General features: G+C 28.8%; 2 protein-coding genes across 2 annotated transcripts; one reads left to right on the forward strand and one right to left on the reverse strand.

Annotated features, from left to right (window-relative positions):
* Positions 1 to 2,436: 2,436 nt before the first annotated feature.
* Positions 2,437 to 3,465, reverse strand: LOC109809344 (uncharacterized). The gene is made up of 2 exons (XM_020372620.3): positions 3,168 to 3,465; positions 2,437 to 3,086 (listed from the first exon to the last, which is right to left on the reverse strand). The coding sequence occupies exons 1-2, from the start codon at positions 3,252 to 3,254 to the stop codon at positions 2,637 to 2,639; spliced, it is 537 nt and encodes a 178-aa protein (XP_020228209.1). The 5' UTR covers positions 3,255 to 3,465; the 3' UTR covers positions 2,437 to 2,636.
* Positions 3,466 to 11,511: 8,046 nt separating this feature from the next.
* Positions 11,512 to 12,691, forward strand: LOC109808682 (RING-H2 finger protein ATL2). Its single transcript, XM_020371779.3, has one exon. The coding sequence runs from the start codon at positions 11,608 to 11,610 to the stop codon at positions 12,457 to 12,459; it is 852 nt and encodes a 283-aa protein (XP_020227368.1). The 5' UTR covers positions 11,512 to 11,607; the 3' UTR covers positions 12,460 to 12,691.
* Positions 12,692 to 17,776: the final 5,085 nt, after the last annotated feature.

Genomic DNA, 17,776 nt, shown 5'->3' on the forward strand with positions numbered 1-17,776 from the left:
TCGGTGGTCTCTCAGAATGATTTCGGCCTCTATAACCTCCGAGAAAGGTCTAAAGTCCCTTGGGACTTGCGTCATCACGTCTTCCTCCGCCGTTCTGATATTAGCTGCCATCATGGCTTGCATCTTATCGGCTCGTCGTCTGATTTCCTCGTTCTCCTGCTGAATGGCCTCCTCCCTTTCCCTGGATCACGCATTCTCCTCTCTTAAGTCGTTGATCAATGCCATCATCTCCTCCATAGTAGGGTGTTGTGGGTCGTGGTTTGGTGCGCTGCCTCTCGCCATTTTTCGTAGCTTTTTGTTCTTCAAGTTTTTTTGTGTGTGTTTCTTGGGGCGTAAGGAAAGTTTCACCGTAGCCCCACGGTGGGCGTCAAAATGTTCCGGCCAAGGGAGCGTCTAGGGTTCTTCTCCTAGGTCAGGCCTCCAAAGCTAGAACATTCAAGAGTGTAATCTTCCGTCTTAACTCTAGGGTTTTAGGTTTTATACTTTTCTGTTCATGGGCCACCTGGGCCTTTGTGAGTGCGAGGATTTCCATAACGGTTTTCCTTGGGAATATTTGATTATCAAAGATAGGCTTTTCATCCTTGATTCTCGGACCAGTCCAAAGGGTGAGACCCGCTCGGACTTTGGCCAACCATACCTTGACCGAGCTCATCATGGCCGAGCACACCCTGGCCGATCTCACCATGGCCGAGCACACCCTGGCCGATCTCACCATGGCTGAGCACACCATGGCCGATCTCACCATGGTCGAGCGCACCCTGGCCGACCATACCTAGGCCGAGTTCGTCTAGAGGGTGGGTGAGATCGCGGTCCGACTGATCTCACCTGCCGACCGAGAAGACCCATATTCAAGATTCATCATATCAAAACCTGTAAAGGGTATCAGATCGAGATCCGACTGGGACGGTACACTTGCCTTCCTACCCTAAGCCTATAAGGCGCAAGGGCTTAACTGTCCCTGAGATCGAGTCCAGATCGGATTCCGACCGAACTCCCCCGAGATCACCCTCGTGGGAGGGGATCAGGTCAAATTGCGATTGTTTCGATGCCTGGGCCAAAATCAGGTCGGCCCTTTTTCGACTCTCCCCTTAGTGTGCCGATACGGTACAAAAAAATAAATAAACAACACACAGCTTATTAAAAACTTGAGAAATTTTAGAAATACATCACCTAACGTATTATTTTAAACAAATTTTTCTGTTAGCTGCAATTTATTAAAGTTTAAAAATTTATAAATATGACTTATTTATTTGATGAATCTCTTTGATAAATGTAAATTTTTTTAATAAATTTTAATTAATAGACGACAAAGAACGTACCAAAATTATTGATAACTAATTTTTGTAAAAAAAAAATAGTTACCTACTTTAGAATAATCTCCTCTTTTAATTAATAGTCGGATCCATAATTATTTAAGAAATTAATCTAATTCTCCGACTCAAAATAAAAATTTGATGACTTGAAAATGTACATAATAAAAACATCTCTTTTTATAAAATAGTCAAATCATAACTTTTAAATTATAAATAATAATAAATAATAATTGACATTAAAATTCAATTATAAAATTATCTATTATGACTATTATAATTGTCAATCTTTATGTATATTTTCATCACTATTTTCGCCATAGTTAACATTATTATCACCATCTTCATTACTATCTTTATTATTATTAGAATCATTAGTAACAACAATAATAAAATTTATAAAAATGATTTCAAGTGTCAACAGCTACAATAATACACAATAATTAGTTATAGTAAAAGTAGAAGTAGATAGTAGTAATAATAGTAAATAGAAGTAGGTGGTAGTGATAATATCATAATAATAGTAAGTAGAAGTAGATGATAGTAATAATTGTAGTCTTAGAAACAATATTAATAATCTCCAAATAAATGTGTTTATAATTAAATTTTAATTTTAATGATCTCAATTATTATTATAAAATACATTTAAGTAAATCATACCAATATAATTAATTGTAGTAATTAATCTTATTGAATTCATAAAAGAAATTGGATGTATTGAGCACACATGCCATGGCCGTTTATTAATTTGGAATTTTCCTCCGACACCGACCCTTCCATCTTTCTCCCTTCATCCATTGCTCTGCTTGCCCCATTGACAACGAAAGAAAAGGAGCGCCCATGTACCACTTTTTTAAAATAACCCACTTTCCCCTCTAATATTCGCAGCCTTTGCATTACGAAACGTTGTCGTTTGGACCCCACACCCCCCATTCCCAACCAAACACTGGAGCCCAACTTAACGGACACAAAACTTGGCGCTACGTCGCTAAATGCAACTAACATACACTTGCCGTGATCCTCATTTTCAGGACCCAAATCCAACGCAAGAAAACACTACCAACAAGTTGAGATAATTAATTAAGAAATACTACAACTATATGTCTATATCCACACCAACTACGTGGGAACTGGGAACAAACAACTTTGGTCAAAAGCACGAGCGTTTCAGTTGCATTATAGTAAAAGTGAGCAACAAACACCAAAAGGAGGATCCACCCTTTCCTCCGCTCCATCAAATCAACACCAACACCAACACCTTTCCTTAGCCTAATTAAAAATAATAATAATAATATAAAATATAACAACCCACCCAAGCATGGATTTTTAAGTGACCAAGTATATGGGCATGGCCGAGGTGGACATCCTCCGCTGTTGTTGTTGTTGTTGTTGTTGTTCCATGTTGAGTTCCCTAAGACTTAAGTACGGCGTGTCCACGTCATCCTTGGTTAGGGTTCCGGCGAGTGGGCCGGAGGAGGGGCGGGTGGTGGTGCGGTAGGGGGTGGAGGAGCCGCTTCGGGTCTCGGTCCAGTAGACGGGGCCCGAGACGGAGGCCCGGAAGGCCCGAGCGCGGGCCTGGTGGACGTCGTCGGGGTGGCGGGGGTGGGCCCAGCGGCACTTGAAGAAGAGGAGGGCGGTTCTCCACCAGCGCTTCTTCTTGGCCTTGTGGGCCTTGGCCCGCGACTCGTCCTTGGAAATGGGCTTCTGGAGTTTGAAGTGGATGGAGTCTATGGATCTCGCTGTGTCGCGCTTGTGCTTCATGGCTTCCTCCAATACCTATTATATTCGGAGAGGAGAATCACAAACATGGTCATAAGTAGCAACATTGTTATTACAAAGGAGAGAGTTTTGCAATACCTGGAAATAGTTGATTTGAGGGTCGAAGCCATAGTCGCTGAAGTGTTGGGGGTCTGAGATGGGGAAAACTGGGGACTTGGTGGACATTATTGTGAAATTCTTCGAGTTTTGCCACAAACAGAAAGAGAGAGAGAGAAGAAGAAGAACTTGGGGGCTCAAGAAAGGGGCGTGAGGGAGTTGGTAAACACAAGTAAATGCGATTCAGAGTTCACATCCTTTGGTATCTTCCATTTAATAACGTCATTTATTAGCTTCCTAGGCAAAACGTTACTCGTAATTGCTGCTGCACTTCCAAATATCCACCTCAACCAAATGAAAAAATACTCACATACCACAAATGAATAACAATACTTAAATCACTTTCCACTACTATTTTTTAATACATTAAAATTTAGATAAGTTATCTAGAAGAGTTTCTTATAACAGCGACTACTAATCTTCTCGCTACATTTGAGGTATCTCAAAAAATGGGATAATTGACCTAAGATTTAACGCAACTGAATACATAAAGCAGGATTCGAACCCCTGACATTGCTTAAGCGTGAATCATGATAATCTTATTTAAACACTACATAACAATTATGGAGATATTTATATATTCTTTATTAACAAAATTCTCACATAAAAATAAATTAAATTTACATTTTTTTTAAGAATTTGTATATTTTTTATCGATGAATTAATTTTTATAAGTATATGATCCATAAATTTTAGAGTTAAATATATTTTTAGTTTTTATATATTTAACAAATTTTAATTTTAATATCTGTAAATTTTTTCTTATGTTTTTGGTGACGTGTCGTTACTAGAGAATAATTGCCCATTCGATTGTATAGTACACTAACCACGGAAGCCATGAGCTAAAACAGTGAAATGGCGTAATGAAGCTTGGTTGGTTGGCCACTAACCGTGTAGTATAATATTAAATACACTCACATATACCAAGATTATTTCAATAGTAACTTCTAATTCAAACTTTTTAATTAGTAAGAATTAAATTAAACTTTAAATATGTAGTTAAATTAAATTCATATTTTATTTATAATGTAAAGTAGAAACTCTTTAAATTAATAATGTCAGGACCAGAGAAATTTATTAATTTAGAGAGTTATTAATTTATCGATAAATTAATAATTATTGATTTAAAGAGTTTTTAAGTAATTATATTGTACATACCAAACAAAAAGACAAATTAGTTTATACCTCTTAGAATTACGTTGCAGCGAACCTTGAGACTCAACGTAAATTAGTAATTTTTGAAGTACATATGCATTGAAAATCAATACGTAATGACTTTTGAAGTACATATGCATTGGAAATGAATAATGACTTTTGAAGTACAGTAAATGTAAACAAGAGGAAAACAGATAACTATTGAATTAAATTTTAACAGAGTGTAATATATTTTTTTCAGTTTCTATGAATTATTAATTTATGATTTTCTTGGGACCAAAAATTATAAAGAGATCTCCCAAAAAATTATTATTTTATTATTTTATCAAATTTTTCAATTTTTTACATTGGCCCAAGTCGGGACCAGACAAATTTATTATTTTAGAGAGTTTATTAATTTACCGAGTATTAATTTAAAGAGTTTCTACTATATATAATACATGTTCATTTTACATATTTAAAGTTATAATAAATTGTTTTAAATATATATAATTAATTTTTTTAATAAATATTCTAAATAAATAAGTTATATTTTAGATTTATAATTCTATTTGTTCTATAATAAATGTTGTGCATGAAAAAAAAAAGTTACAAAAGAAGTATTATATTAATTTTTCAATATATTATTAATTGTCTGTTTCTTTTATGTCTTTCGTAATATTATTTAGAAAATAGTTATTATGTTACATTGTTTTTAAGAAAGAAGAATAATTATAAGATTAATTTTATAAATTATTATAATTCATTTATTTATTAGCTTTTTATGTGTAAAACAATTTAAGATGACACTTACTATTAGATATAGCAATTATTTTTAAGATTCTAATTTTTTTCATTGTCGAGCAATAAAAATCACCATAAAATAATTTTGAAAATAATTATTGTAAAAGATAATAAACTTACAATATATGATAATTATTTATCAAATGATAACATAAATTAAATTTATACTTCCTTCATCTCACTATAGTTTAAAGTTTTTATACACATACTAAGAAAAATAATAAATATATTACATTTTGATACAATTTTGCTAAAATAATTCGCACATCAATAAATGCATTACTTTAAGTTGTATGGTCAAATAATTTATGAAAAGACAAATTAGAAAGAAAAAAAATTAATATTACATTAAAAAGTGAGAACATAATTTATTTTAAAACACTTTACAAATGTTAAAACTCTAGGATCTTTGTAGAGAAAGGAGTATATATTGTCTATGCATAGACTAATTTATTTTTTAATTATTAACTAGTAGTTTAATAGTAAATGGTTATTTATATAACAAAATATATGATAAATAAATACTTTTAAATATATAAATTATACCATAACTAGTAATTAGTCTTTGCAATGCACAAGCTAAAATATTTATTAAATGTAACTAAAATCTATGATAAATTATATATAAATATAAATATTATATTTACACATATAAATCATATTTAAAATTTTTATAAATAGATATTTTTAAATATATAAATTATATTTTAAATTTATGATAAGTAGTCTATATTATAATATACTATTATTTTTAGTTATTGATAATTTATTTTAAAAATATTAAAAACTAATTCATAATAATTATGATAAATAAACAACCAAATTAGATAAGAAGCTTAAAATATTTCTAAAAATTCTTTTGTTGAAGAAAAGTGTCTAAATACATTCTCACATAAGATAAAGATTTGTGTTTATAAGAATTCATTAAAATTCATAACAAATAAATATCTTTAATATATAAATTTTATTTTAAAATTATAATAAATAATTTATATTGTGATATAAAATTATTTTTGATTATTGATATGTTTAAAAAAAATATGGAAATTTAATTTAATTATAAATAAAAATTGATATATTTGAAAATATGAAGTTAAGAATAATTCATAAAAACATTATCATTGAAGAAAAATAACTAAAAATATTTTCATTAGAGAATGGTTTCTAAAATCACCTTCATTTAAAAAAAATATATTCTAATTTATATAGAGAGAAGGATTAGACATAAATCACATCAAAATTAATTTCTTGTACAAAACGAGAATGGCCAATTATTAAAATGGATGAGTTATATTAAAAGACTTAAAAGTAAAAAAAATACAATTGTTACCATTAGTCCATTATCATCATTATTACTATCATCACTAACAGACATTGTTGACATCACCATTATTTTCATTATTACCCCTCTATCATTGTTGTCGCACCACTTCCTTCCTCTATTTTTAAAATTCTTCATTTAGTCATTCAAATTAAAATGTTTAATTTAGCCATCTAATTCTTAAAAAAAATATTTTACATTATTCATTTACATGATTTTACTAGTCAATAACTTAGATAGAAGGATAACATTGAATATTTTATAAAATTAGAAAATTAAATTAAATAATTTAAAATCAAAAAGACCAAATTAAATAATATAAATAAAAAATAGAAAAAAGTAATTTAGTCATTATTATAAAATATATATATAGTTCTATAATCTTTTTTAATTGAGTCAAGTCATTAGCCGACTTTCAATTACATTATTTTTATGTACAAAATTTAAACTTGAGGCTATAACAAATACAAATTAATAACTTGTTGATATGCTACAATGCCTTTTATTTATTTATTTTTCTATGGAAGGTATTAGAATTGGTTTTAAAAAATTACATAATTATCATTTTTAAACTAGAAACTGACTACGGATTAAAAAAAGGATAAATGGATAAAAAATTAAAAACTAACTTTCTCTTTAAAAAGAAACACGAATATGGAGTCCATAATATCAGTGTCTTTAGTTGTTTTACCAAATCAAAAAACGAAAAAGAAAAAATCCAAAACAAGTTTACAAGTTAACGTTGTAATTCTTGAATAATTAATTAACGCATTTCCATCCACATCCTTGTCGGCTTTAAGCTTTTCAAAAGCTAATAATATATTTCGTGGCTGTTTCTTTAGAGTTAAGAAAAAATAATTTGAATAAATTTAATTTTAAAATATTAAATATAATAAAATATATATTTAAATTAATCTTTATTAAAAAATTATAATTAGAATATATAGAATGTAAGAAATAAATTTTTAATATAAAACAAACAAACTTTTCATTCAACATATATGTTAGAATTATTAGGGTACGAGATATTTCTCCTTACATCAACTCCTAAGTTATATTCGATATTTAATTTGGCGTATCGAGACAAAAGATTTTATCAACAATCAAAGTCAAACTTAGTATAAATTATGAAAGAAAAAAAAAAATTACAATCATGCAACGTCATATTAAGTGGGAGGGTAACGAAGTATAGCACAATTTCAAAATGAAAGGATAATGAAGAAGATTTTGTTGTTTCATTTCAGGCAGTTTCGTACAAGGATAAACTACTACAGGAGGAGAACACTACAACATAAACCTATCAAGATTACGTGAAAGACTTCTTTCTTCCGGAAGAACGTTGTTACAAAGACAGAGATACACCAGACCAACTCTGATGAGCTTGACCCTTGCGAGTGGTTACAAATTTTTATGCATGAGTGAGTTTGTTTAAACTTATTGAAAAGTGATTATAAAAAATGTTTCTTAAAATTTAATTTAAAAAAAAAAAAAGAAGAAAAAGATAAATTTACTTCTTTAAAAATAGAAAATTATTTATTTAAAAAAAATAAGTAATTTAGACGAATATATTAAAAAAATACATTTTATTAAAAAAAACATATTTTTAAGAAAATAAAAAATTAAACAAACGGGTTCATTGGACAATTGGACCATAAATGCTAAGCACTTTTCAGAAGCACAAAACGTCTAGTCCATTGAAATTTCAATTCACCTCAAAGTTGAATTATTATTGTTGGACACCTATAACTCCCAAACGGATTTGGACCCATGATAATTGGGCCACAGTGTTGATCTAATTTGCCACTGAATGTAGGCCATGTTATTCACACACCCGTTTTTGATAAGCTTACACCTAAAATAAAATTGTTTAACTAATATTTCTCGATGTCTCTAAGATTTGCAATATGAACCCAAGTTGGAGTATATAGTATTATTTGATGAAGTGATCATAGCAACTACTGAGAAATTCGATAGTGTGACTTGCTTGAGAAATTTCAATAGAAGTAAACAAGAAATATTTGATAGATGTGAACCCTCAAATCTCAATCTTTGCGGATCGATTATAATTATAATTTCAATATTACAAAGATAAATCAAATAATGCAATATTAAGTGTTAGAAATTTTTATTGTTAGTTATAATTATGTTAATATTGTTAAGTTGATAAATGATTAATAATTTCAATTTTTTGAGGAAGAAGATGATTTGTTTAATTGAGCTTAAAAATTAAGAGAAAACATAAATTTGTGATTACGACGTATCATGTAAAGATCGAAAAAGGAAAAAAAAAAAAACATGTGACATTGGTATGTGAAAATGGTGGAATAATATATATATATATATATATATATATATATATATATATATATATATATATATATATATATATATATATATATAAATGAAACTATAATCTTGGGAAAATTATAAGTATTAAAAAAAAGTTTAATTATAATTTTTTAATCTTTTATCTTATTTCTTAGATTCATTTTGGTTTATTTGATTCTTTATCTTTTATATTTGGATCGATTTTTTCTATTAAAAATAATGATTATTTTCAATTTTGCGACACAATTGATTTTGAATCGATCAAATTTTAATTGATTCAAGACATGTAACTTGTAAAATTAGATTTACTTATATACAAATTATAAAAATTGGATTGATATTTTGAATTCTATAGTTATAAAATTGTTAAAATTATGTGAAAAATATATCCCACAAACAACTAAAAAATAATTAAAATTATATTTTTAAAATTTTACAATTTTTTTAACTTATTTTTATGAGATTTTTACCATGTTTATAATACTTTTTAGTTTGAAATGCATGTGTTGAATAGTTTTTACATAATTAAATATAAAGAGATAAGTTTTAAGTCTTAAATTCGTTAAAAAATATTTTAAAATAATGTCTCAAAAGTGAAAATAATCATTATTTTAAAGGGCTGAAACTAATTATATATATATATATATATATATATATATATATATATATATATATATATATATGTAAGCAAAATTAATTATTACATGACATTGTTTGGAAGTCCAACTAAATAGCAAGAAGTTTTGAGAAACTTTATTTTAAACTAAGAATATTGAGATCTAGATTTAATTTTGATTGAATATCGAGGAAAGTCGGATTAGTTTGATAATTGTATTGACTCAAAGAGGACCAATAAATATCAAAAAAAAAAATTAAAATTATAGAAAATCTTATATAGATATAAAATAATATTAGGAAGGAGACAGGAAAAATAAAATTGAATTTTCATATATTTCTGAATGAAAAAGTTTATTATATAGTAAATGATTAGATTCACAAAGAAAGTAGTTTTCAATACAAATTAACTAATATAGTTTATGCAATGCACATAGATGTTTATTATATAAATTAAAATTTATAATTACAACGACTTGACAGGACTTTACACTTTATGCAATAATATGAATATATGTATAGGAAATAAACCAACTGAAAGCATAAATGATCCTCAATAGAACTATAACATAGATCTTGTACATATATACACAACTACAATAATCCCAAGTTGAAAACATAAAATCCTAGTTGTTGATCAAGCAATGATTATAAGATAATTACATCGGTTAACACTCTTTGTCCTGCATTCCATGACACACAATAAATAAACTGAATAGAAAACATAGGCATAAGTGAATTTCAAAAGTTCAACATAAAGAGTATCACATCTTTACAAAACATAACCAACTGAAGTTCAATTGAAAATTAATACCATAGAAATAATAATTGTCCTAAAACATGATTAAAAGAAACACAAATTCTAACTAAATCCTACTATATAAATCCAAATATAAGGGATAGGTCTCATTGCCAACATATCTAACACACTCTCACTCTCACTAGGAAGATATAATAACAATAACAATAATATATATATATATATATATATATATATATATATAATAACAACAACAATAATAATAATAATAATAATAATAATAATAATAATAATAATAATAATAACAACAACAACAATAATAATAATAATAATAATAATAATAATAATAATAATAATAATAGTTATCTTAAATTTTAAAATATCATATATATATATATACAACACATTGACATACAATATTTAACCTATTAAATTGACAAAAAAAAATTAAATAGTCTAATCTGATAGGTGATCAACCTAAATGTAAAATATTATAGGTTTATACAATACAAACTCAATTTCTTGTCTAATTTAACAAAATTATATTTAATTAAATCTATTGTCTATTAAATAATTATTATTTAATTAATTAATCATTATAAATTAAATCATATTTTATCTAAGGACTTATTTCAAATTTTTACTTAATATGACTTGAACACAGTCCATTTAGGACACAAATTTGATCGAATGAGAATAAAAAAAGTCAATTTATTCTTACTCATAATTTAGAGCCTAAAACTTGTATTTCAACGGTTGTAGTCAAATTAACCAACCCAATTTTTTAAAGTCTTAATACTCATGCGAATCGATCGCATAGAAAGCACATCCAAAGCTCTCAATGCGTTTGTTCTTGCTTGTTTTCAGTCGTTAAGAAAAATATAACGTGTTCCTTTGCAATAAAGTAAACGACGTATAGACAAAAAGTGCCAAGAGTAAACGTTTACACGGGACCGGGATTAGTTTGGGTTAAGTAAGCATGTTGACCAATGCCTCTACTTTACCACATAAGTTGACCCATGTCCGCTCCGCTTCAAGCTTCGCACAATTATTACTGTCATAAATCATTTTATATAAGAAAAATTAAGATATACATATACATAAAAATGGAATAATTGTATAGCATCATAAATGATTATATATAATAATTTGAGAAAATATGAATATATTGGAAAAATAAAAGCCGCGTGTAAAAGAGTAAAGCGTGGGTCTCCGGACGAAGGTGCAACCCAATTTCCGGAACCTTTACTTACATGGACGTCACAAAATATATGAAAAACAAGAAATAATATTAAATTGAAAATTAGAAAGAGAAAGCGCGTCAACCGTGGCGACGCATATAAAGCATTCAGATATCAGAGTCCAAGAAACACTTCAGAACCTTCCTCACTCTTTCTCTCTTCTATAAACCAAAACCCTTTTTATTCACCAACAATCATTCTCATTCTTCACTCTCACTCATGGCTCAAGACAGAAACCAAAGCGATGCATTCACACGCAGATTCAACCAGAATCCAAACCCTAAACCCCAAGACTTCGACGCCAAAGGCTACAGCCTCAGCGGCAAAATCATGCTCTCCGCGATAATCCTCCTCTTCTTCGTCGTCCTCGTCATGCTCTGCCTCCACATATACGCGCGCTGGTACCTCCGCCGCGCGCGCCGCCGCCACCTCCGCCGTATCCGCCGCACGCAGCTCGTCTTCCACAACGACGCTGTCCACCCCGCCGCCGTCCCCCGCGGCCTCGACGCCGCCGTGCTCGCCTCGCTCCCCGTCTTCTCCTACGACCCCAAGGCCCACCCGGAAAACGCGCCGGAATGCGCGGTGTGTTTGTCGGAGTTCGAACCGGGCGAACCGGGTCGGGTCTTGCCCAAGTGTAACCACAGCTTCCACTCCGAATGCATCGACATGTGGTTCCACTCGCACGACACGTGTCCGTTGTGTCGCGCCCCGGTTGAGCCCCCGCCCGAACCGGAAGTGGTGATAATAATCCGCGAATCGGAACCCGAACCGGGAACCGGTTCGGGCCCTTTTGAGGGTGCGAACCGGAGCGGTTCTTCTTCGGTTGGGGAGAGGAGGAAGCCTTCGTTGGTTGGCGTGAGCGTCGAGGTGCCTCCGAGGGACGAGTCGTCGGGTTTCGACTCGCCCTCGACTCAGTCGGCGTTTCGGTCGCCGATGAGTCGCATGTTGTCGTTCACGAGGATGCTCAGCAGGGAAAGAAAGGGGGGCGTGTCGCCGTCGTCGTGCGGTGGCGCTTGTAGCTCCGCGGCGGAGTCTGGCGCGGAGCGAGGTGGGCGAGAGGAGACTCAGTGAGTCGGTGACTCGGGGTGCTACGTGGCGGTATTGTGTGGAAGGGGGTGAGTTGGGTGACACGGAGATGTTTTGTAGATGTTGTTTATTTGTTGGTTGTTTGAGAGATTCTAAAAGTAGTAGAAGAGTACACAAATTTCTTGGTCATTGTAATAATGACTGTAAATACACGTGAAAACAATTTGAACAAATACCTATGCCTTCTTAATGATGATTTGTTCATTTATTCTCATAATTTGTCTTTTTCATATTTAAATTTGGCTTCAATACGTTTTTTTTCTTCTTCACGAATATAGCATCTGTAGTTTTAGTTCATTAAAATTTTCAAATAATTTTACTCTCTTGTATAATTTTGGTCTCTTTAATCGAACAATTTTAAAGTAGTATAATTATATGATTTTAGGATTTCAAATATTATAATTAGAGTTAATCACTTATACACGTTAGTGTAAAGTATTTTTACACTAAGAACTAATTATATCTTTTGATTGTGTTATGTTACTGTAAACACATTTACTTTTTTATAGTGACATGACACAATTGAAAGATATAATTGGTTGCTAGTGTAAAACAAACTTTACACTAACAGTATATAGGTGATTAAGTCTTATAATTATATAAATTTTAATTTTAATAATAATAAATATATATTCTTTAATATATGAGAAAAATTATAATATATATAATTTAAATAAGTCAAAAATTAAATAATTGTATTATTTAATAGAATAAAATTATTTAATTCAAATTTAAAGAATCAAAATTATTTAATTACAATATACATTAAAATTATTTAATTAAAATTTTAAGAATCAAAATCATACAATTTTATTACTATATAGATAAAAATGTAATTAAATCTTTTATTTTTAAATAAATGACGTATAAGACGTATGATAAGTTGATATCACCTGTTTTAAAGGCTAATTTGTATGATCTGTAACTGTAAGTCTCTTAAAATTTAACAGTCTTCTCAAGAATTGTTAGGGCATAAAAACCAGCAATCTTTTTGTATTAAAGAAAAATTTATCATATAACAAAAATAAATAGACGATGTGCGAAATAAAAGTAATTCATGAACCAACAAAGAAAGAGAATGGATAAAAACATTGAGACTCGATTATCTCTAAACCCATAAAGTATTACGTATTTATAAAATAAATAGTATTTTAGTATGTGAAATATAATATCAAAAATTTATTTTATATAATTAAAATTTATAATAAATAAATACTTTTAAATACATAAATAATATTATAATTAAAATTTATAATAAATAAATACATTTCATTACCTTAATTATATTTTTTTTATCATAAATAACTTATATTATGTTATAAGATTATTTTTAAGGGGAATGCTAATGTACTCCCACCTATTTTTTAGTGGGAGTATGTTAGCAACCTACACCAATTTTTAGGACAAAAAAATCACTCATTTATTTTGATTTGGTTAATTCGTACAAAGGATATTATAGTAATTTAATTTAATTTTAAATAAAAATACAAATATTTTCTCTCTCTTATTAATTTCATTCTCCAATTCATTTATTTTTTCTATTAATTAATTTTTATTTGTTCAGAGAGAGAGGAGAGAGACATCATGAGAGATGAGAGAGAAATGAGTTAAAGAAAGAATTTAATAAGAGAGAGATAAATAAGTTAGAGAGAATTTAATAAGAAAGAGAAATGAGTTGGAGAAGAAATTTAATAAGAGAGAGAAATGATTTAGAGGATGAAATTAGTAAGAGAGATAAAATATTTATATTTTTATTTAAAATTAAATTAAATTACTATAATATCCTTTATACGAATTAACCAAATCAAAATAAATGAGTGGTTTTTTTGTCCTAAAAAATTGGTGTAGGTTGCTAACATATTCCCACTAAAAAATAAGTGGGAGTACATTAGCATTCCCCTTATTGATATATTTAAAATATATTCAAATTTAATTTAAAATAAGAAATGATAGATAAAAATATGTAAGAAGTTAAAAAATTTAAAAATGCTTTTATTGAAGAATAATTTTTAAAATATTATTTAAATAATTATTTTAATTTATATATAAAAGAAGATGTGAGGCCAAGTTAAAAAATAATAACAAACAAGTCAAAAGATAATAAAACAACAAGTCAAAATACAGGTAAGTCAAACTAAAATAGAATATCTTTCTAGTCACTATTAATTTCAATATATATATATATATATATATATATATATATATATTAGCTTTTGAAATATCAAATAATATAAATTAAAATAAAAACTTTTCACTCTCTCTTTTGGATGATAAAATCTTTATTTTGCATTTTCCTCAATAAATTGTTTTCTTTCTCAATCTAAACACCAAAGTATACAATTTTTTGTCTTTTCTATCCGACTTCCTGTAAACTTCAACCATGCATGTAATTTTTATTGTTTTTAAGAAGTGGTCTCAGCAAGATTTGAATCCGTGAACTCACACTTCAAAAAATATATCCCTGAGGTGAAATTATTTTGTTGTACATGTTAGATAATAGACTTGATAGACATTTATGTTTTTTCCACTTTTTTTGTGAGGATAATTTAATCTTTTATATGTTGATATTATATCTCAGTCTTTTCAATCTTGTGCCAGAACATTATTGTATTATTGAAGTGTCACTACAAAAAAAAATGTGTGATTTGTGGCGGTTAATAACCGCCGGATCTACGGTCGCCAAAACCCGTTTGGGGCGGACATTTTGTAAACGCTGGTTTTGATCTCTAGAAAATTCAATCTCTTTCTAGCGGTTCAAAACCGCCAAAAAATGCGTTTGGGTTTGACTTGTTTGGCATTTTCTGGCGGTCTAAAACCGCCACAAAATTGTATTTCTGTTTGACTTGTTTGTCATTTTCTGGCCGTTTTAAACTGCCACAAAATTCATTTTAATTCTACAAACTTAGAAATTTCTGACAATTTTAAAACCTCCACAAAATTATTATTATTTGTACTTGTTTACATTTTCTGGCGGTTTTAGATTGCCAACAAATATATATTTCTTTTTCGCATTTTCTGACTATTTTAAACCGTCAAAATTACACTTTATTTTATGGTAATTTTTTATTTTTAAAATATATTTGAAATTATTTTAAAAACACATTTTTATTATAAATTAACAAATAATATTCTATATATGTTAGGCATTTATCAAATTATTATTTAAAATTATCACTAACCATATTAATCATTAAAAATTAATAATGACTATATTATATTGTTATTTAATTCAAGTAACTTATAAATAAAAATTTTACTTGTCAAATTCTAGGATCACTTATTTTAATAAATTATACCTATAATTATAATAATATTTATGTATTTTATATGTTTCTTGTTCAAATATAATTACATAAAGATACATTAAATTAACAACTTTTAACATTATAAAAAAAAATCAAGATAACATCTAGCCATAGGTCTAGCATGACATATTTTTTATTATTAAGACATTAACATCCATCAATTCTAAAACATATCCAACATATTAAGTAACTCAAAATGAAATTCATGATCAATGCTCAAAAGTAAAATATGTAAATTGTCCAAAAATTAATCTTGCTTCAAATATAAAAACATAGGTTCAAATTCATGAGTTCATCATGTCTAAAAAAAAAAAAGTAATGTCAAACTCCATGAACATTACTATCTAATGAAGATCCTCCTTGTAGTGTTGGCATGTTGTGTCCACAACATAAATCTTTTGTGGCGGTTATAATAACCGCTAGAACTACAACTGTTTTTAGCGGTTTATTAAAACCGCCAGAAAATAATAGTTACATAATTTTTTGTAGTGTGTGTTAGACACTTTCTCATATCTCTTTGCATTATCTTTATCTTTTTTTTTTTTAATATGTTTGTATTGTTCACATGGTGACAGGACTAGTCCGATTCAAGTCATATTTTTTGCAGATCTTTTTATCAATTAATATAGAAGGGCAAAGAAAAGGAAAATCACAGTGCAGTTCAACACACTTTAATAATGCAATAATGTCTTGATATAAGAGTGAGGAGAATGAGATATAAGATGAATATGTAAAAGACAAAACTAAAAAAAAAATGGAAATAACATAAATGCCCAAATCTATTATATAAAAAAGTTGCATTCTACGGTTTAATTTCTTGATTGACAAACTTTTGATGTTTTTTACTACCACATATTGAGTTTGAATAGGAATGTTAGATAATAGATTTATTGAACATTTTATGTTATTTTTACTTTTTTGTGAAGTTATTTCATTCTCTTTACTTTTATATGATAATCATTACATTATTGACGTGTGTTCAACACTTTCTCATCTCCCTTTGTACTATCTTCTTTCTTTATGTTTATATATAGTTCACAGCACAAAAGTAAATATTTATATACACCCTTCGTAAAAAATTTATATATTTAATTTATATTACTTTATGCAATTTAACCAATATCTTACTAGCTATTAATTAAAACTAATTAACTATCCTTCGTATTGTTTAAATTTAATTAAAACCGTGACTCTCACTGTGTTAGTTTAAATTTAATTTTAATTCGTCTTTTTTCTCCATGGTTGTAGGAAGTGGGATTCTTCATTCTGGGCGAGATCCTTCAGGAGAGGTGGTTGGTGGTTGTGGACTTATGGTCTAGGATAGTGCCATAGTGGTTTGAATGTATCTATCAGTACAGTAACATCAACATTTCATTAAGGATTTTCATTACCAAACACACTTCGATATGTTGATGTCGATGCAATTCACCAGGGAAGAGGAATATCATATTCAATATTAATTGAAAATGAAGACCAACTTTACGAATATTAGAGTTGCAAATAATTTGACTTGAAAGTTGTGGCTATTCGGGTTTTCAGAAGCACGGAAGAGAAAGCTTTTTCATCAATAATCTTACAAGCAGTTCATAATTTTGGGAAAGGTATGGTATCTTGTTTATTAGTAAAAATTAATTACCAACGAAATGATTTGCCAATACTACAAAGTCATAAAAGTTGACATTATTTGGTACTAACATGGCCCCAACAACTCACAATTATAAATTGATCCAGACATACTACTTAATTAGAGTCCTTCAAAGTCACCATAAAAATCTTATTTCCTTTTCAAGAGTTTCTTATTGTTTGATTTTTTTAACACCCTTTATGCAGTTGGGATTTTACTCTCGGAATAATGGAAGCTCCTTGTGTGGGAATAAGAAATCTGGCCAAAGGCTGTCTCTTAAAGTCAAAATGGAAATCTGATTTCCATTTTGAGAACTACATTTTGTTTGATTCTAATTTAATTTCATAATACTTATGTTTCAGATTTTACTACT

This window comes from Cajanus cajan, chromosome 1 (assembly GCF_000230855.2).
Source record: "Cajanus cajan strain Asha chromosome 1, NIPB_CcT2T_4, whole genome shotgun sequence".
Taxonomy (NCBI): Eukaryota; Viridiplantae; Streptophyta; class Magnoliopsida; order Fabales; family Fabaceae; genus Cajanus; species Cajanus cajan.

Bases quoted from the DNA above. Each gene is read 5' to 3' on its own strand.
- LOC109809344 (XM_020372620.3), bottom strand. From the start codon at position 3,254: ATGTCCACCAAGTCCCCAGTTTTCCCCATCTCAGACCCCCAACACTTC. The intron at 3,087-3,167 runs GTATTGCAAAAC...CGAATATAATAG, and splicing joins CTCAAATCAACTATTTCCAG to GTATTGGAGGAAGCCATGAA.
- LOC109808682 (XM_020371779.3), top strand. From the start codon at position 11,608: ATGGCTCAAGACAGAAACCAAAGCGATGCATTCACACGCAGATTCAAC.